The 22,421-nt window shown below is 33.7% G+C and overlaps 1 protein-coding gene across 1 annotated transcript in view; it reads left to right on the top strand.

The window, feature by feature from the left end:
* Positions 1 to 20,133, top strand: part of LACTB2 (lactamase beta 2) — a 40,141-nt gene extending 20,008 nt beyond the window's left edge. The window contains exons 4-7 of the mRNA XM_074278857.1: positions 1,849 to 2,027; positions 14,248 to 14,396; positions 18,738 to 18,819; positions 19,830 to 20,133. Coding sequence (XP_074134958.1) covers positions 1,849 to 2,027; positions 14,248 to 14,396; positions 18,738 to 18,819; positions 19,830 to 19,873 — 454 coding nt within the window. The 3' untranslated portion in view covers positions 19,874 to 20,133. The remainder of the gene's footprint in view (positions 1 to 1,848; positions 2,028 to 14,247; positions 14,397 to 18,737; positions 18,820 to 19,829) is intronic.
* The last annotated feature ends 2,288 nt before the right edge of the window (positions 20,134 to 22,421 follow it).

Here is a 22,421-nt window from a genome sequence, read left to right as displayed (position 1 = left end):
CTTAGCTCTGGAAAACAGGGTGCTTCTTAATAGTTTAAAAAAAAAAAAAAGTGAAAAGGGGAAGAGGGGTCCTGGCATGGGAATCCCAATCTATAATTATGTCATCAAAAAAATTCAGTCATTGAGAAATTAACTTTGATATTTAAAAGGGATATATTATTTCATCTGTTCAGGTACCCATAAAAATCTTAGAAAATGGTCTCTGAGTTATTGTGACAAAAAAAATTTCATCAATTGGTGTCCATATGTCTGGTAATGAACTCCTCTAACTCAGGCTGGATTTTCAGAGAGTAACAATGTTATGACCTGGCCCACATTTAAAACCTTTACAGTTTGGCAAAACCTACTAGATTTTACTCTGTTGAACAGAGTCTGTTGTCAGACTTTCCAACAAATTAGAGAAAATTCCACAATAAGATGAGGCCCTGGGAGGATTTTTAGTGGAGAGAGGTATGTGTGTAGGTGTGCATGTGTAATTATATATATATATGTGTGTGTGTGTGTGTGTGTGTATACATATATAGTTATAATAAAATTAAATGTTTTCAAAGTTGATTAGAGTGTTTTTTAAACTAAGTAATTTAGCTAAATAAAATGTATTTTAATATTTTCATAAATTGTGTGTGTATGCGTGTGTAGCCCTCATGTAAGAAGATGCCTTAACTAAGCCCATTTACCAGTTTAGCCAAGCAGAAATACCAAAGGACAATCTGATTTTTGCCACACAAGAGCTTTCTAATGCTGTCCTCGGTGTCTTTTGTATGCGACTGCCATATAACAGTGGTACTTTACATACTTCAGTATATTCATACTTTGGATGAAGTCTAAAACATTTGTGAATATGTGTGTAATGAGGTTCATAAACATGTGTTTATATAATTCTTATATAGAATATAAAGAATAGATATCCTGAATTTATATCACAGATTTATCAACAGAACATAAGATACAGATTGTAGTAAGCACAATCTTATTTTAAAGACAAGAAGTTACTGCTGTGGATAGAGCACTGGATTTGAAGTCAAGAAGATCTGAGGCAGTTCGGGTAGTTCTAATGGGAAAAGGTGCACATAAAGTAAAAAGAGGAAAATAAATAGAAGCATCCGTTAGATAAGAAAGGTCTTTCTAGGCCTATCCCCACTATGGAAGATCTCAGGAAGAACTTGCCTCTGGTAGAACAGGACTGGTATGGTTCTATAATATTCCAGTGAGAAGGTAGCTAAGTCATGGTGTTGAAATTCTAAGAATCAACAGCACAAGCAGGAAAGGAATTAGAATCCTGCCTCAGATACTTAACTAACCGTGTGACCCTGGACAAGTCACTTAGATTCCAGTATGTTTTCTCATCTGTAAAGTGGGCATAATAGGTCTCACCTAGCAGGGTTGTGAAGATCAAAATAAGAGTACATGTAAAGTAATTTGCAAACTCTAAAATGCTATTATCATGTTAAATCTTTTGAAGGCAAAGAAGATATTTTATTCTTAGCACTAACTACTGAGAAGGTACTTAAGCATAAGAAAAGAGGGATCATGAGGAAACTGAGGCTGAGTGAGGTTGTTAAGTGACTTATCTTAGTCACTAGGTTATTAAATGTCTTAAGTGCAATGCCCAGTTAACTATGTTACACTCCCCATACCACATGCAAATGATTCTTTTCGATCATGACCGTTGCTAATTCCCAAAAGGGTTTTCCAGTAATACTATAACTACCACCTTTAGAAGAAGATAGTTTCTTTGATCTTACTTGAAGCAGAGGTGTGTATTAGATGTGTATTACTTGATTTCTCATTATTGCTGCTGACTCTAAAGTACCATGATTGCTTATGACTGTTTCTTTTGTTAACCAGAATTCTATATACACCTGGACACACTGATGATCATATGGCTCTTCTTTTAGAAGAAGAAAATGCTATCTTTTCTGGAGACTGCATTCTAGGAGAAGGAACAACAATATTTGAAGATCTTTATGATTACATGAAGTCCTTAGAAAAGCTATTAAAGGTTAAAGCTGATTTGATATATCCAGGTAGGCAATTGGTTTCAAGTTGTGTGTACCCATTTGTTGGGTAATGGGGTGAAGTTTTTAAAAAATACACTGTGATAAATATATTTCGTTGAGTTCTGTCCCTAAGGACGTTGCATTTTGTTAAAAGTATCTAAAAAGGAATCTGAGAGGTAAGTAAATATCTATCTGCAAACATAAGAAGATTATAATATAGTGATAAATACTGAACTTGTCAGTTTCTAAAAAAATACTATCATTCCTAAGAAATCTGGCTTAAGATAGTATTTCTCGGGTATTTTGATTCTATAAACTCTTTAGGGTTTATGAAGCAGAAAGAACTAGATTAGGAGTAAAGAGACCTATTCAGCTCTGCCATTTACAAGCTTTTGACTTTGAGCAAGTAATTAATTTCACCACATCTCTGTTTTCTCATCTGTAATATGGAAGTAATATGTCTTCTCATAACACAAAGCGACTATGAACCCATGGCCTGTTTAAAAAAAAAAAAATCTATAAATTATTCTTAATCCCTACCCCAAAAAAAGTCCATTGTTTATGTCATAGGCATGATAATCATCAAACAAATCTATAATTCTGTTTTCCTTTTATCTTTAATTTTGGGATGATGAAATAGTCTAGAAGGTAAAGAAGACAGAATCTTATTTTTAGGGTTTTTAATCAAACAGCTACTGAGAAGCACAGTTACCATCCCTAAAATGCCTTCGTGGTTCTCCTGCTACTGACAGTGGAGAAGAAACAAGCAAGGAGGGGGAGTTAATTTTATAATATGAAAGAAAAAGAACAACTTGTTGCAGGTTGCCAAAATGCCAAACTGGAGCAGCACTCCTCCCAGGGAGCAGCTTCAGCAGATACTAATGTTGTAAGAAAGGATGAAATGGGTAATTACAGCAAAGCTGGGAGGACTTTTGTGAATGGTGCAGAGCAAAGGGAGTAGAACTAGGAATAAACTGACAACATTATAGAGAAAAACTCTGAAAGCCTTTAGAATGTTTTTATCAATACAGTGATCCAAAAAAATGAAGGTCTAAAGAGAGAACTCTGAGCAATGATAAGCTTAAAATACTTCAAATGAGACTTGAAAAACACCAATGTGGAAATTTGTTTTGTCATACCATGTAGATATGTATTAAGAGATTTGTTTTTAAAGGGTTTTTTGGTCTTTTTAAGAAATTAGCAAGTTAATGAGCAGGTGTTTACTTTCTAGACCAGGCACCATGCCAAGTACTAGGATTACAAATACAGACAGAAAGAAAGATGGTCAGTGCTCTCAAAATTAAATTCTAATGGAGAAAGATAGCTCATAAAAGGAAACTGAAAGGAAGGAGAGGGGAAGATTATAAAAGTACCTTGGCATAGCAGCATTTTAGAGAAAAAAATCCAGGAGGGTTGAGAATGCAGACTGGATTGAAGATTTAGCTGCCCTGGCCCTACCCTTTAAAATGAAGGTTTTGAAGAAACCAGCAAATCAGAGGGAGAAGCCCCATTGGGGAAGGGGAGGGAAGGAAGAGTTAAGTTTAATGTGTGAAGTACAGTTATCCTTTCTACCTTATGACTTTCCCCATCACAGTTTTGATGTATCACAAGCCATTAAGAAATTAAATGGGAATTTGGGGGGAGTTTTGCAGAAACTGGAACACCATGTGGATTAGCAGACAACACAGAAAAAGTTTAGAAACTCAGGCATTCGTATATATGTTTGTGTGTGTACATATATGTGTATATATTTGTGTCTGTCTGTATACACATACTATTGTATAGGTTTAAAATTAAGCCAAGAGAGGCTAGGAAATCTTGGTAATTTTTCATTTTATTACTATTAATTGTATAATATTGTTTTGGGAATAAATGGGGGAGTATTTGTTCAGCACGCATACAAAATGTCTTTACTTTCTGGAGTATGGGTGAGGTTGAGGTACATGGGATATTTAAATGTCTAATGTTTCCATATTTGTTCCTGAGTTTATGTCTTAGGCATTTTCTGTGGTAGATGGATATATGCAGGATACCCAAACACTGTGTAATTTTGTGGGAAAGGACTACTACCCACATTTGGGGAAACCTGGACTGGAATTAAGAGTTTAACTTTACTCAGATTTTCTTGGAGTTTTATTTTAAGAAAGAATTAATAAACCAGAGAGAGAATCTCAACTTTTAGGGCCTTTAGGATTATATCTAGGCCTATCAGCACGGGGAATGACCCCTGGGGCGCTGAGTGATTTGTAAAATGAAAGGGCTGACCTAGATGACCTTTAAAGATATTTTCTAACTTTAAATCTTATGAATTTCTTTTGGTGTTTGTCCCTGGAGTCCTTTATCTTAACACCTTTTACAGTTTTTAACAGAGAGCAGGGACTGTCTTTTGCTTTGTTTTGAATTCCCCATATTAGTACAGTGCCTGGCACTAACTTCTCTTGGCTTAATTTAGTCCTTCAGACTTAAGCCAGTCCTCTTTGGAAATCCTCTTCTCAAAGAAAAACACTAAAGGAACTGTTTTCACTCCGGAAAGTCTGACTAAAATTTAGGATCTCTTGTTTTCTTAGGAACTCAAGAACCTTCATTTTCTTTTTTATTTTAATTTTTTTATTTAAAAAAAAACTTTTTTATTACAGCTTTTTATTTACAAGATATATGCATGGGTAATTTTTCAGCATTGACAATTGCAAAATCTTTTGTTGCAACTTTTCCTCTCTTCTCCCCACCCCCTACCCCAGATGGCAGGTTGACCAATACATGTTAAATATGTTAAAGTATATGTTAAATTCAATATATGTATACATGTCTATACATTTATTTTGCTGTACAAAAAGAATCGGACTTTGAAATAGTCCTGTGAAGGAAATCAAAATTAACCTGTGAAGGAAATCAAAAATGTAGGCAGACAAAAATAGAGGGATTGGGAATTCTATGTAGTGAAGAACCTTCATTTTCAAGGACTCAAGATCCTAGAATTCCCCTCTTTTAAGTTTTACCTGAGCGAGCATAGACTCTTCACCATATGCTTTTCCTGCAAGTTACTTTAAGGGGGATTAATTGGAAGAGACCTCAATTAAATTAAGGGATTTCCTAAATAACCTTTTAAGATTGTAAGATGTGGGATCCTGATCAAATTGAAGAGTTCCCCAATCAAACGGATGAGATCATAGGGTTTGGGCCATTATTTCCTGGCAATTGATGGAACACAAAGGAACTCATTGATTGGCTGACAAAATATCAGTATACTTCATGGTTTATTAAAACAAATTGACCTCAACCCCTCAACCTCTGTAACTTTTACTTTTAGATCTCATTTCTTACCTTTTATCTTATTATCTCCTTCCACCTTATCTCTTCTTCCAAAATACAACATAAAGTAGAATGAGAGAATTCCTTCTCAGCAATAAGAGTAGCAAATTACAATTTTCAAAGTATATAGCACTGAGTCATACTGAACTCTGCCTGTAGTTCAATTCAGGGATGTGATTCTAAATCCCAACTTATTATAGAGAAGAAAGGGGATTTTTAATTCCCTAGGCAGCATGATCTCAAAACATGGCCATTTTTTCCCCTCTTTTAAAGAAAATCCAATGTCTCTGCTTCCCATCTCATCTTCCCCTTTTGCCTAATTGAGAAAGGCTAAACACCACTTAGAAATGTTCAGTCAAGTAAACATGTTGAATATTCCTACATTGGACACATTGAAAACAAATATCAATCATGAGAAACATTTCATCAGATATTGATCAGTATTCCAAAATCTTTCAAAGTTCTTTCTCTTTATGATATGTTATTGTATGGATAATTAGTCACTTCATTATATATCTTCCCAGATTTCTTAGACTACAAGTCACTAGTAGATAAAGGAGTTTTCTAGGTGGCAGCAGATTTGAGAGTAGCTTCACTGGTCACTTTAAATCCAACAGCTAGAGTTCAGACACCAGACCTTCCAAAAGTCCAATGAACAAAACTAAGGTAAAGAAAAGAAAAAAAGGGGGTGATGGGATGCTTTCTTATTCTCATATATCTCAAATGGAAGAGCATTTTCCCTGACAAGAGTATATCCTCCTGAATCTCCATTAACCAGTCATCAGAAAGAAGCCCCTGTTCCTGAAGCCACCAGTAAGGTGTCAATATGCTATTCTATATCCATTAAAGGGATCCATCATTGTATAACTTTTTCAGGAGGGAAAAAGGGATCAAATTAATCAAAAGCTCTCTTACTAATCCCTTGTCACATAAATGCCTGTCACATAATTGGTGCTTAATAAATACTTCATAATGAATTATTTATAAAGAAGAAATAATGAATTCCAGAGATCTTACCTCTTGCCCAAATTCTCATAGGTATCAAAAATTTACAAAAAGAGATAACTACAGTTTCTGATCCATGAGAACTATTTTCCAGATATTCACTGTTTGGAACTGAAAAGTATTTTCCTTTTTAAACTTATTGTAAATGGTAATTAGGTCCTCAAGCTAACCACAGAAGCCTATTTAACTTTATGCAATGTGCCCGAATTATAGTTTCAACTCTTCACTACCAATGATAGCTCCCTTGGTCCAGGATTATGGGAAGGGTGAAATATGCAAATAAAGACCTAAAAAGGAGCTTTGGAACTTAGGGAAATTTTTTAAAAGCTATGGGAAACTTCTTGAAGTCACTACAGAAGCTTTGGTGCCTGAGTCAGTTTCCCTCTTTAACATTTTTATTAACTTAAATTTCCCTTTTTTATCTTGAAGTTATCAGCAAACCTTGTTATTAACTTTATTATAAACAAATGCATACTTCAGTTTATTAGGAACAAGAAAGACTTGTTTGAGAAATTGAATTGTTTTGTAGTTTAGTTTTATTGAAAGTATGTGTGTGTATGTGTATAATATTTAGCAAGATAGTAACAAAGTTATATTTTGCCTTTTTGTTTTCATTTGTGTTTCTCTTACTCACATACTTACTATTACTAACATTATTTCTTAGCAAGGTGAGGCTTCTCTCCTCTATCCATGTTAGCAAATATTCTTGAGAAAGCAAATCTCATTCTTCATCTTTAGTTCATTACCTTTCTGCTCAAATGTAGGAGATAGATTTCATCAGGAATCTCTTGAAAGTCCCTATTGAGCCACAGCTGGGGTCCAAGAGTACAGAGTAGGGAATAAGATATAAGAAGACTACAAAGATTATATTTCATCAGTATAGGGAACTGCCAGATAAGAAATTCCCTCTATAATAAAGATTGATATCCTCTCCAATTTAGAATCTTAAAAGAATAAATGTCTTGCCTGGAGTCACAGAGCTAGTATCTTATCATTCCTTATGGCACAATTATAATTCATTTATATGACAAAATTTCTTCAGCTTTTCACCTAAATGATGGACTGTTTTGTTTACAGTTCTTCACTTCAATGGTTCCTGGACATATAGGTCAAGATTTCAAAAGAAGAAAATAGTCATTGTTGAATGAGTTGTTGTGAGAGTTGGTTGTGAGAGAATGGGCTCATAATGCACTATTGGAAGAGCTATGAATTGATTCAACAATTCTGGGTAGTCATTTGGAACTATACTCCTTCCTTACTTTTCTTTCAAAGATCCTAACAATTGCTCTTTCTAGTGTTGAAGTGGGTTGTAGTCCCTTTAAGAAACTATTTCCTATTGATCTGGGATTCCTTTCAGATTCCCAGCCCTTCCTGGCTGAGGCATATCCTCCCCAGACAAGTTGTCTTTCCAGGATGCCAGAGCCTTTGATTCAATTACAAATCCTGGTCAAAAAGCATTCCTTTGAATTCCAATAGGAGATCCGGGGTTATCCCAGCCCCCATTCTGACTTGCTCCGGCTGCCCAGCCCCCACCAAGATACCCAATATAATAAGCTTCCATCAACTAAAGTCTTAGCACATGGACCTTGGTAGCTCCCTTTGCTCCCAGGACTTTTTGTCCACTGAGAACATCATTCTCAGTACAAAACTGCATTTTCCATGATCTGCCACTATAGAGGTCAGTCTCCTGGTAAAATGATTTCTATCAGACAATAATTTTCATTTTGCAACTAATATTTGGGAATGGGTGAATTCTTTCACTCTTTAAAACCTGAAGCTGATTTAATGGAGATTCTTAATAACTCTCTTATAGCCACTAACCTCTAGACCACCAAGAATCTTTATGAATCTTGTTAGAAGAGAAAAATCAGTGCAAAAGGGAAAAACCATGACACATAAAAAAAACAGAAAAAAGAAGTGAATATAGCATGCATAGTTTTACATTCAGTCTCAGTTCTTTTTCTGGATGCAGATGGCATTTTCTGTCCAACTTTATTGGAACTGCTTTATGTGTGGGACAGTATCAATCACAAAAACAATCAGAGACTCTCAGAGTAAAAAAAAAAAAAGCAAAAAGGATGTTGTTATAATCTAAGGAGAAAGAGCATCTCCCATCTGACAAGATGTTTGTCAATAAAAAGGAATACAAAGTAAATATAAAACACAAGATTAAATACCCTGAACACAAAAGTCAGGCCTTTTCTCCATTGTTTGGGGAAGTCCAGACTTACATTCTAATCACAGATCTACATTCTAATCACAATCTAACCCAAAAACAAAAGAATACAAGTCAGTAATAATAAGCTTTTAATTTAAATTTATCTAAAGAACTGCAGTACCTGTAGATATCCTCAAATAAGAGAATTCATAGCCATCATCACCTTTAAAAGAAGTACTTAAATACTAATTAAGAGGTGATGGGAAACAGGCCGGACAAACACTTGCAACTTTTAGCTATAGCTCTGTTATTATAAAGTCTCAAGTCACAATTAAGGCTATATTCCCATGAGAGTGTCTCTTTTAAATTATTTATTATTATTATTATTATTTATTAATTATTAATTATTAACTCAGTTAATTCCACACACTTTGGATCACTGAACCACTGAAAAGAACCAAATCATCGCGCATTCTTGCTGTTACTGTCACCTCCTATTTTCAAATGGAATTTCTCTTCCCTGTCCCCCAGTCCCTTACATAATAGAATGCAATTTATAACTTTCCTCTTACTTTTCCCATTCTGAAGGAAGCATATACAGTCAGTTTGAAGAATCCTACTGGTATTTGGGTTTTTCTTTTTTTCTTTTTTCTTTTTTTTTAATAGAAATTACAAGGAAACATGGGGTAAAGGGAATCTTTCTCATTGCATCTAGATGCCAATGTGAGGTCTTTGAGTGCAAAAAAGGACTGAAAGCATTAATCATAAGTATTTCATTTTTTTAAAATTTGCTTGATTCAACTTTTCTGAGTAGTCAACTCTAGGAATTGCTGCAAGAGCTCTGGGAAACAGAGCAGGATAAGATCTGGCATGGGTGGAAGGTGATAAGAGTTAGAATGGGAAAGGGAAGGACAGGGCAGGACAGTTGAGTCTATATTGATGTATGCTGGGGCTGGAGAAATAACAGTGGTATTGGAAAAAATGGGGACTCCATTCTTCTGGAGGCTACTGTTATTCAGGCACCTCAGACCCAATCTGCACAAACCTAGGACGTAGAAGTCTCTGACTTTTAGAAGCAAGCTGAGAGAGAAGGTAAAACAAAGCAGAGGTCCCCATATGAGGAAAGGAAGAACACAGGAGTTGCTTACATCCATTTTGTAAAAAATTAGAAATCAGAAACTTAGTTACTGTGCTTTTAAATTTTTTCTTTGCTTCTTTCTAATCAGTATTTACATAAACATTCATTTCCGTGAAAGATTTTTCTGTGGAGCTCTAATAAGTCCCCTTTACAGAATGGAAGTCCATCTGGCATAGCTCACAACTGAACAAGAATTCCCTCCCTCTGTTGAACAATTGGTCTTATAGCTTTTACTAGGAGACAGTGACATCACCTCTCTAGATAACCATTTACTTTTGACAACTCTGTTGAAATTTTTCCTTCTATCAAGCAAAAACTAACTAACATAATTCTCTCCTATTCTGACCTGTGGAACCTTGTAGAAAGTTCATTTTCCTCTTTCAAATACTTGAAGATAGTTGTCAAGTTTCCCCTAAGACTTTTTATTATTTAGGCTATTCATCTATAATTCCTTTATATGAATTTCTTGTCTTAAATGACTTTGATGAGGTGCAAATGATAAGGTTAGTGGTAGTGAAGAGGTACGAGAATTGGGGTGAGAAATCCCCTCTGGTTGGAGGCGTAGGTCCTATACTAAAAGAATTCGCAAACCCGAAATCTGTGTGGCAAAAAGACATTTATTGGCACTGATAAGTCAGCTTTGCTAGGAAGACAGACTTCTTAGTGGCAAGATCCTGTTAGGAAGATATCAAAGGTTAACTGAGAAGAGAATATCTTCACAGTAGGCAAAAGTCCTGGCAGAGCAGCTTTCCAAGAAAACAGCTTCTTTGGCAAGCATAATCCTATTTCAGACTTCTGCAAAGATTGGGGGTTCAGAGTTATCTTTTATTATCTGTCTGAGACTCTGGCTTCAATTCAAAATTGAATGAAATTTCCTCACTGTTGTCAATGCCCTCGGGCCTATAAATCAAATTGAAAAGAGATTACTTATCTTGGAAGTTTGAGCTACTGGGAGTGGTTCTGGACTAATCTTCAACTTAGTAGAGGATGCAAGCATATCCCTGGCCAAGATCTCAATTGATAGAGACCACTTAACTTGATTCCCTGAGGGTGGGTCTCTCACAGAGGAGAGTTTGGACGGTTTCAGGGTTCATCCCCATCATTTCCCCCCAAAAGTCAAAGAAGACACAATTTGCATCAACTTCACTCTTCAAGTTACCCTTATCTGAACACTGCCCAGTTTAACATTATTTATATACAATACAGTAGCACTATAACCATCCTCCCCAATTATGAATAATATGTCTTTCTTAGTCTAAAATTTACCTTTGCGGGGGGAGCTAGCATTTTATAGTATTCATATCAAACTATGTCCATGAAAATCTCCAAATTTTTCTCACATAAACTGTTGCCTACTCATATTTCTTCCATATTATACTTGTGAAGTTCAAAATTAAGATTTTATGTTGATCTTTATTAAAAATCTCCATTGCAAAAAACTGTTGGGAAAACTGGAAATTAATATGGCAGAAATTAGATATGGATCCACACTTAACACCATATACCAAGATAAGATCAAAATGGGTCCATGATGTAGGCATAAAGAATGAGATAATAAATAGATTAGAGGAACAGAGGATAGTCTACCTCTCAGACCTGTGGAGGAGGAAGGAATTTATGACCAGAGGAGAACTAGAGATCATTATTGATCACAAAATAGAAGATTTTGGTTACATCAAACTAAAAAGTTTCTGTACAAAAAATACTAATGCAAACAAGATTAGAAGGGAAGTAACAAATTGGGAAAATATTTTTAAAAGTAAAGGTTCTGACAAAGGTCTCATTTCCAAAATATATAGAGAACTGACCCTAATTTATAAGAAACCGAACCATTCTCCAATTGATAAATGGTCAAAGGATATGAACAGACAATTCTCAGATGCTGAAATTGAAACTATATCCACTCATATGAAAGTGTTCCAAATCACTACTGATCAGAGAAATGTAAATTAAGACAACTCTGAGATACCACTACACACCTGTCAGATTGGCTAAGATGACAGGAACAAATAATGATGAATGTTGGAGGGGATGTGGGGAAACTGGGACACTAATACATTGCTGGTGGAGTTGTGAAAGAATCTGGCCATTCTGGAGAGCAATTTGGAACTATGCCCAAAAAGTTATCAAACTGTGCATACCCTTTGATCCAGCAGTACTACTACTGGGCTTATATCCCAAAGAAATACTAAAGAGCGGAAAGAGACCTGTATGTGCCAAAATGTTTGTGGCAGCTCTTTTTGTTGTAGCTAGAAATTGGAAGATGAATGGATGTCCATCAATTGGAGAATGGTTGGGTAAATTATGGTATATGAAGGTTATGGAATATTATTGCTCTGTAAGAAATGACCAACAGGAGGAATACAGAGAAGCCTGGAGAGACTTAACATCAACTGATGCTGAGTGAAATGAGCAGAACCAGAAGATCACTATACACTTCAACAATAATACTGTATGAGGATATATTCTGATGGAAGTGGAAATCTTCAACATAAAGAAGATCCAACTCACTTCCAGTTGATCAATGATGGACAGAGGTAGCTACACCCAGAGAAGAAACACTGGGAAGTGATTGTAAATTGTTAGCACTAATATCTGTCTGCCCAGGTTACTTATACCTTCGGAATCTAATGCTTATTGTGCAACAAGAAAATGGTATTTACACACATGTATTGTATCTAGGTTATATTGTAACACATGTAAAATGTATGGGATTGCCTGTCATCGGGGGGAGGGAGTAGAGGGAGGGGGAGGATAATTTGGAAAAATGAATACAAGGGATAATATAAAAAAATATATAATAAAATTTAAAAAAAAAGAAAAAGAAAATTAAAGCAGGAAAAAAAAATCTCCATTGCATTTCATCCTGTGTTTAGCTTTTCAGGATCTTTTGGGGTTCTCATTCTTTTATCCAATATATTAGTTGCCCTTCCTAACTTTTTGTCATCTGCCAGTTTATACGTATGCCATGAAAGCTTTTGTCCAAGTCATTGGTAAAAACAACTTGAACATTTATCACAAGCCCAAGATTACAATAATAATAATTAACATTTACATAATGCTTTAAGATTTGAAGAGAGCTTGAAATATATAATTTCATTTCATCTTCACAATTACACTTAGAATTAGGAGCAATTATCCCATTTTACTAATGAAGAAATGGAGGCAGATTTTAAGCAACTTTCCCAGAGTCATACACCTAATAAATATTCAAACTTAGGTCTTCCTGACTCCAAATCCTATACTTAAAACAGTATGTCACCCAGCTACCTACAGATCCCTTAGATTTCCTTCACTAGAGATTTTTCTGAGCTCATTCTGAATCATTAAAACAACTTCGAGCCCACATTTCTTTTATCTTTTCTACAGAATAGAATGAGTCTTTCTTAAATGCTTTTATAAAATCTAAATAAAATTATCTTCTAACCCTCACCAAAAAAAGTAAATGATGATGATTTGACTTGACCTATTATTGATCAAGTCATACTGTATTGTTTTGATCATAATATATTACAAAATTTTGCCAGGAATTGAAATCAGGATGACAAATCTGTCATTTATTGATTTCATTCTCTTGCTTACTTTTTTTTTTAATTTGTGCAGTATTTGGCCTTCAGTCTTGTAGCTTTCCTCCTGTTCTCCACCATCTTCAGAGATCCCTGGTAATGGCTCAGCAATAACACCCACCAGTTAGTTACTGGCAATGTAATTCATCTGAGCCTAGAGACTTATTTGTTGAAAGCAATTTGTTATTCTCTTACCCTACCTACCTATTGGGGGATAATTTTTTGCCACCTTAGAATGAAGAAAGTATTTTCTCTGAAAATAGGTGATGGCAGGTTTTTGTTATTGTTTTTACCTTTTAAAATGCCACCTTTTTTTTTAACCAATTTTAATCAATGTACTTTAACCCACATACTACCTCATTGTCAATCATTTCTTAGTTTCTATCCTATATATATTATTTTGCATCTTAATGCTATAGGAAAACCACACTCATGTAAACAAATTGGGCGGAAGGGCAATGAAGAAATGTCTTATTGTCCCCTAAAGAACTCAAACTAGGCTAATGAGTTGGTGCTTAGACTGTCTATTTTAATAAATAGAACCATTTGTCCTATTAATATAGAAATGATTTAGAACTCAAATATTTTGTTTTCAAATATTTTAAACATCTTTCCCGTAGTCTGTTGTGTAACCAATTAGTTTGTTATTTTTATTTAGAAATGCCTTATAAAATATAACAAATAACAAACTGCTTGGAACTATCCACACTTCCAAATTAGTAAAGTTCAGATAGAGGTATTGCTTTATTATAATTCTTCCCACTACTGAGTTATTTTAACAAATCTCAGTCACTAACAAGAAGCATGATTTTACATTCTCATTATACATTCTTCCATTCTATATTTATTACTTTTAATGTGCATATTTTAATGTACATATTTTACTTTAACATAATTCTGTTCTCTTAGATTATTTTATTTTATTGTAACTTTATAGAAATCAGAAACATTCATCTCAGAACTGTGATGGGTTTTTTTTTTTTTAGAACATCTAAAATCTTTTAAAATTAGTTGAATAAATGTTATGTTTTATCTAAGTTGTTTTTATTTTATAAATATATTTTAATTTAGGACATGGCCCAGTCATCTATGATGCTGAAGCTAAAATTAAAGAATACATTTCTCACAGAAATGCACGGGAACGTCAAATCCTTAATTTTTTTCACGATAATGTTGGAAAGGTATTTACTGAAATGGAACTTGTAAAGATTATTTATAAGGTAATTCAAGTTTATTATCTGGTTTGTATAGCTCAAAAATTGTAGACAAAATATTAGTGTTTTACATCACTGGCAGAATATATAATGCTGGTCAGTTAATTATACACAATGACACCCTCCTTTCTAGAAGTGACAACTTCTAATAACCTCAGTCATCCCGAACACCACTATTAATTGGGAGTGAGAGGAAAAAGGCCTTTGAACACAAAAATAGCTGTCATGAAGCCCGGCACAATAAAGCCTACATATTTTATTCCCTGAAAAAGTCCGATGATTGGTTTAAATCAGTGATATCACATATGATTCTAACAAACAACCATTGGGTTCCCCAACTTACAAAAGATTAGAGGCTGCAAATTAGAAAATAATCTTAAGAAAAGTAGAGACTTGATAACAGCATTCAAATGTGACTACTGATGACTTGCTAGTGAAAGGAAGAGTATAAAAGGCCAGCACCTCATATATACCTTAGTAATTCTTAAAGTATTACTATACAATTGTAATAATAATTAATGATGGTAATATATTTTATAAAGATTTTCATCAAAAATAGTTTTGTTAGCATTTTGATACTACAAAGTAAACTTCAGTCAAGTGGAAGATCTACTTGTGTGGAACATTTCATTTTCCCCATGATATCAGATAAATAAGATATTTCAGTATCTCAATGTTTTTTCCTGAGGAAATGAGTCATAACAGTCACTTCTTTCTACATACTATAGCTAGACAACCTGTCAAACTTACCAAAATTCACTAGCAAGTAATCTGAGAAATAGGCCAAATTAAGTCGGAGAGGAGAATTGAGAGCTTGCCTCACCACCACCAATAATATTTATCAATCGAATTTTAAAGAATAATATTATAATTGATTCATACCATACTAAAGATAAAGACAAAGTGGATGTGAATATGTCTATTAAAATGAGAATATTTCCTCAATTTATGCTAAAATCTACTCACTGCAATTTATACCAATTACTCCCTGATACTATCTTCTGGGGTAGTCTATTCCTCCTTCTAACATAAAATAAATGAAGACAGCTATTATCATCTATCCCTTCATTTTATTTCTTTACCAACCTAAATAACTTTAGCTCCTTCAATTAGCATCCTTCTAATAGTTTGATCTCTAATTTCCTCACCTTGTTCATCCTCCTCAGGATGTATTCTGACTTGTCAATGTCCTTCCTAAAATGCGAAGCCTAGAAATGAACACTATATTCTCACCAGGGTAGAGTAGGATAAAACTATCACTTTGTTTGGGGAAACCATGCATCTCAATAATGCAGTATTAATTTGGGAGCAGCAGTGTCATAGCGAGGCCCCATATTGACTTTGTAATACACTCCTCAAAAAAAGATCTCCTTCGACTTTTTTCATGAAAAATATTGCCTAATCACATATGACTCCAATCTTATATTTGTGTTTAAGAGAATTAATTTGAGATATTTCATATGTATCCCTTTTTTGATATGAGAATAAGCTCATTATTGCCTGTAAAGATCTTTATCTGGATCTTGACTCAACTGGAAACCCAGACTCTCATCAACTTCTAATTAGACAGATATAATATATATTCATCCAAGTCATTGATAAAATTGTTGGGAAAACTCAGATCCTTAGGGAACTGCAGTAGAGACTTCCCACCAAATTAACATTTTACCCATTAACTACTCTTTTGAATCCAGTCATTGAACTATCTTCCTGACTATACAGTCATTATATGATGTACTTTTTTCCATTTTTTTTTTCATGATAGGATGAGAGACTATGCCAATACTTTGCTGAAATTTAGATAAACTTAAGCATTCTTCTGATCTAATGCTTACTACAGAACCTGGCCCCTGATAGACATTTGATAATTGCTTATTGAGTTAACTGGTCTACCAGCTTGGTAATCTCATTTAAAAAGGAAGTTAGTCATTTCAACATATCTTATTTTTTCATTAAAGCAAATATCTTATTGATGGTTTCATTTCTACATGGGAAACCTTTTGGGAATTAAGGGAAAAAACTGATTTGATCATATATACTGGCTAAGTGATATACTAGTAACAGAAATAGAGGCATACTCTCAGTTACTAAAGAAGGACACTGGAAGAATTAATCTCAATATTTAGATTTTAATGCATGCATCTGTTTGAAAAATGTATTACATGCATAAAACATAAGCCTGAAAACCTTAACATTTAATGTGTTTTTCTTATTTTAGTTCAGAAAAGTAATATATATTTATTATTTAATGTATATAAAGTTTCACTGTCCCTAAATTGCTAACAAATATTGATTTCTTCCATGAATTACTTTCATAATTTTTCATAACCATTTTTTATTTTTTCAATACCATAATGTCATTGCAATAAAAATCAAGGGAGAAATCAGTTTTTCAATGTAATAGATTTTATTGTATTAATTGGTATTGAACATATGTTGGTTTGTTTTTATTGTAAAGAGAGTTTTTTTAAATATAATAGTATTTATTATAAGGAGACATTTAAGTTGATAAATTTTGCTAATAATTTCAACACATCAAAATTATTTTATAGTATTTTATTGTAAACTCATTTTTTCATAGGAAAATAGTTTTTCCCATTAAAATAATTTAAAATAACTTCAGAGTAGTGGATCTAAAAAGAAATATAACAACAATCATTTATTTCCTTCTACTGTGCACTGAGCACTATTGTAAGAGTTAGATCCCTGACCACAGGTAGTTTATAATACAGGATGAGAATAAGATATCCACAAAATCATCAATAATTTTGTATTAAGTGCATTAGAGAATTACAAAGCAAAGTTCTATTTGAAATGTTTAGAAGAATATGCAGGTCCATTATCTTTCTGAATGGAAAAATCATTACCAACAACATGTAGTGGCATTTGAGTTGGACTTAAATGAAGGGGAAGGAATTCAGCCATTGAACAGTAAAGGAAAGCATTTTAAGCATTGAAAAAAGCTGGGAGAGATCAATCCATGTTTGTAGGAAAGCATATTTTCATTTGGTTTGTACATTTAAAAATACTTTTAGAAATCTTTCTTTTTCTATTATTCACATGAAACCCTTTTTATGATGACCACTAAAATACGATAATTTTAACATAATAAAGTTGAAAAATATTCCTATAAAAGGTATTTGACATATTAAAACAGTGAAATGAGATGAAAAGTGATACAAATGAAACTATTGTGCATTTGTTAATGTAGGACTGCTTCTTCCTTTGATTGTACCTGTTTGATTACTTCTGTTTTAATATTGTCTTCTCCATTAGTTGTAAGCTTCTTCGGAGCAGCAAATTTTTTTGTTTGTTTATTTTTGCAGTATTGTGGTTGTTTTTGTTTTTGTTTTTTTTTTTCCTTTCTTGGTAAGTGCCTAATATTAAGTGTTGGTTGATTGACTGCAAAAGTAGATGTTTAAAAAGATAGAAACTAAGGCCAAGAAGAATAAGTGATTTAGCCCAGGTCACCGAATTAGACTTTCAGAAAATTGGGTCTGTATTCCAAAGAGATCATAAGAGAGAGGAAAGGACCCACATATAACAGCTCTTTTTGTGGTGGCAAGGATTGGAAATTGAATGTGAGCACATCATTTGGGGGATGGCTGAATAAATTATGGTATATGAACAAAACGGAATATTATCCTGATAAGCAGGCTGATTTCAGAAAAGCCTGATGCTGAGTGAAGTGAGCAGAACCAGATAATCAACTGTAGCAGACTTAGCTCTTCTCAGCAGTGCAGTGATCCAGGACAATTCCAATACAACTCAGGATAGAAAATACCATCCACATCTAGAGGGAGAGAACTATGGAGATTGAATGTGGATCAAATCATAGTGTTTTCATCTTTTTTGTTTGTTTGCTTTTTCTTTCTTGTGATTTTTCTCTTTTGGTCTGTTTTTTTCTTTCACTGGTATGACTAATATGGAAATGTTTCAAATGATTGCATATGTTTAATCTCTATCACATTTTTTGCAGTGTTGTGGAGTGTGAAGATAAGGGAGGGAAGGAGAAAAAATTTGGAACTCAGAATTTTACAAAAATGAATATTGAAAACTATCTTTAAGTGTAATTGGAAAAATAAAATACTTTTGAAATTTCAAAAAAAAAAAAGACTTTCAGAGGAAGTACTTCCCCATTTAACATTTTCTTTTGGAGAAAAATGATCAATATATAATATGCAGCCTTGCACAGCCCTCCCTCATTTAAATCCAATTTACTTGCATGCCATGGCATCACCTCCCTGATATCATGGTCCTCTTAGAGAATAAAGGACAAACCATAATCTCTGTTCACATAATGAGTTTTCAAAAGTAATGTTTTTCTATTACTTTGTTTCCTACTAGAATACTCCTCAGCATTTATATAAAGCAGCTAGTCATAATCTCTCCCTTCATTTGAACAAATTAGAAAAAGATGGGAAACTATGTAAGTATTCTCTAAAAGTATTTTAATTTTTTAATATTCTGATAGTATTTCCATAGTACTTGCTCATATAGGGGGAAAAAAAGTTCACTTAACCCAGTTTTTTCCAAAACACAACTTCTAATCCTGTGGCCAAACTTATTATGTGTCACAGGCATGAACTGGTCAATTTCAGAGACTCTAAAAAAATCCTGATGTGGGTAAGGGAATCACAGAGAGAGAGAGAGAGAGAGACAAATAGAGAGAGTCAGAGAGGGAAGGAGGGAAGGAAGTAGTGGGGGGGGGGGGGGGAATATGTGTATATTTGTGGAAAACAAAGTCACAAAAATCAGCCATTTATGGATTTTTGTGACAACTAGGCTTTACAATGGGAAAAGCACTGGACTTGGTGTCTGGAAGACCTGAGTTCAAAATTAAACTCAGACACTTACTTGCTGACCGTTAGCAAGTCACTGCCTCAGTTTCTTCAACTGCAAAATAAAAATAATTCACCTACCTCACAGATTTGTTATGAGGATCAAATGGGATATTTATAAAGTACTTAGCACAATAACTGTCATAAAGCAAGCACTATATAAATGTTATTATTTTTTATTATGTTACAGTAGAAAACCAGGTCAGTCACAGAAAGATAATTTCAGTTACTAACCTGCTCTAGGTTACAGACGCTATATTTTCTGAAAATGATGATTAGGAATAAGCCCTAGTTACCCAGGAAATAATGAAATGGTAACTCTCATATTTGCTAAAAAATGAAATTGATTTATTAAAACAACTCTGGTCTTTATGGAAGTTTCAGTAACTATGAAAGTCTGCATTCTTAATACTAATCTGTGAAAGATTACTTTGTGATTCTTCATGAACTGCAATGTCTTAAAATTTGTTCTAGAGAAGTCTCAGTATAACCTATATCTACAAAATGATGCAAGACATAGAACATTGTTATTTTGTTAATAACATCTTTAAGTTAGTTTAATAAAAAAGAAATTTATTTTCCCTTTGTCTTTTCACAGCAAAGACAATGACTCCTGAAAAGAAATGGAAAGCCAATCTCTAGTTTCATATTAGTGAATAAAGAATAAATAACCTGAAGTTTTTACTGAAGAAGAATATTGAAAAAGAAACCAGCTACAATTAGTATCACATCTGACCTGTCATCAAAAATATAAGAATTCCACATTATTTAGAGTATTCACTGTAATTGTAATATATCTTTTTGTTATTTTCAAGTTATGAAAATAGATTATAAACTTGTGAGTTAACACTAATTGAAATTTCTGTCCTTTAAAAATAATAAAATCAGCTTATTTTAAACAATCTTCTTTGAAAGTTGTCCATTTCGTGGCTCTCTTCAATAATGAGAGGATCCAAATCAGTTCCAATTGATCAGTAATGAACAGAACCAGCTACACCTAGAGAAAGAACACTGAGAAATGAGTATGGACCACAACATAGCATTTCCAATTTTTTGTTGTTGTTATTGTTTGCTTACATTTTTGTTTTTTCTTCTCGGGTTATTTTTAACCTTCTAAATCCAATTTTTCTTGTGCGCCAAGATAACTGTATAAATATGTATATATATAATTGTATTTTTAAAATATACTTTAACATGTATGGGATGACCTGCCATCTAGGGGAGGGAATGGAGAGAAGGAGGGGAAAGTTGAAACAGAAGTTTTTGCAAGGGTCAATGTTGAAAAATTACTCATGCATATGTTTTGTATATAAAAAGGTATAATTAAAAAAATGTAATAAAAAAGAAAGTTGTCCATATGATCCAGTTATCAGTAACCAACAGTAACTATGGTTTTCCTCTGTTACTCCAAAATAGCACTTCATCTTTAATTGTTAACAATTTCTGGTAGATCTATATGTTCTCTTATATTTGCGATGAATCATTCAAAATAACAAAGAAGATACATTTCCTATCTTTAAGGCAGCTAAGTGGTATAGTGTTTAGAGCACTAGGCCTGGAGTCAGAGTTAAATCCAGCCTCAAACACTTAGTAGCATAAGTCACTTCTGCCTCAGATTCCCCCGCTATGAAATGGGTATAGTAACAGCATCTGCCTTGCAGAGTTCTTATTAGTATAAAATGAGATAATACTTACAAAGTTTTTTTTTTGTGTGTGTGTGTGTGTATGTGAAGTAACTGCGGTTAAGTGACTTGCCCAGGATCACACAGCTTATAAATATTAAGCATCTGAGGCTGGATTTGAACTCGGGTCCTCCTGACTCCAGGATCAGTGGTCTAATCACTGCCCCATCTAGCTGCCCCCAATATTTGTTAACCTTTGGAACTTTTTCTTTGTACAGTGTCCAACACCAGGAGGCACTGTAAAAGCCAAATATTATAATTATTCTATGAAAGGGATTGGATTTTCATAAATATGTATGAGGTAGAATATGATAAGTGCAACCTTGAGAAGCATCTCCTATGATAACCTTTAGTTCATCTCTAAGAATGTCACTATCTGACTTGTATATGTACATAAACATGCAAAAATTAGCTCATATTCCCATCTGAAACTTCCCTGGGAATATCATTACATGTCTCATTCTTTTTTCCTCAAAAGGACAATTTATTTTTGAAGCAAGTGGGGTTAAGTGACTTGCCTAGGGTCTTACTAGCTGCATGAATAACAATTGTAGAGAATAATTCCAAAATATTTACATACAACGCTTTGAAGAAAAACAGCTTGGGGATTAAAATTATCCCATCTACCAAAAAAAAAAAAAAAGACAGGCAGACCTCTGAGTATTACCAAAAGGTACATGGTTCCTTCTAATGAAGGTCTTATTGTCTTCACTCTATCCAATACTACGTTAGCTGCCTGTGGCAAGAATTTTCAGGGTTCTTGCTAGTTACTGCACAAAAAAAGTCAGCCCAAATTATAGACAGGGATATTGTAGTTTATACATTCACAAGTGTGACAAACACCACTAAAAAGGTGATAGACATATGTGTTAAAAATTACAGATGACATATATATACATACATATACACACACACACATACACATGTTCTCTTGAGAAAGATTAGGTAGGTCAAAGCACTTTCAAATAAGATTAGGCAGGATATGTAGACAGGAAATATTTTTAGTAAAAGAAAAAGAATGCTTTTAAATTTTTTTAAAGGCCTTAGCTATTCATGCCAGAGCAGATAAAATATTTTCTTTATCAGTTAATTAATATGTTAGGCTCCTACATTGTATCTTATTATATAGAATAAAGAGAAATGGGTGAGTTCCTGGAATTATTCAAAGTTCTACAAGTTTTCTTTTGTATCTGTAAAATGATTGGGGGAAGAGAGGTACTAAAGGAACATTCATTACATTTAGTGTCACATAGAAAAAGGAATATAATAACAGCAAAAAATGCACAAAATGGAGTCAGCTGTAGTTTCCCCAAAATCCACTTTCAACATGTTTAAATGATGAAGGATTTTGATGATACAAAATGAAGTGAATAGAACTATGAATATATAATATATCGGGATTATGGGTTGGTGCTTTGAAAGATCTCCAAATCAAGGGGCAAAGATTTTATTATGCTGCTAAGAGCAGGTTAAATTTCAAGAGGAGTTAAGTATAACAAAGAGAAAGA

This window comes from Sminthopsis crassicaudata, chromosome 1, assembly GCF_048593235.1.
Source record: "Sminthopsis crassicaudata isolate SCR6 chromosome 1, ASM4859323v1, whole genome shotgun sequence".
Lineage (NCBI taxonomy): Eukaryota > Metazoa > Chordata > Mammalia > Dasyuromorphia > Dasyuridae > Sminthopsis > Sminthopsis crassicaudata.
This window is presented reverse-complemented; position numbering and strand designations above follow the sequence as displayed.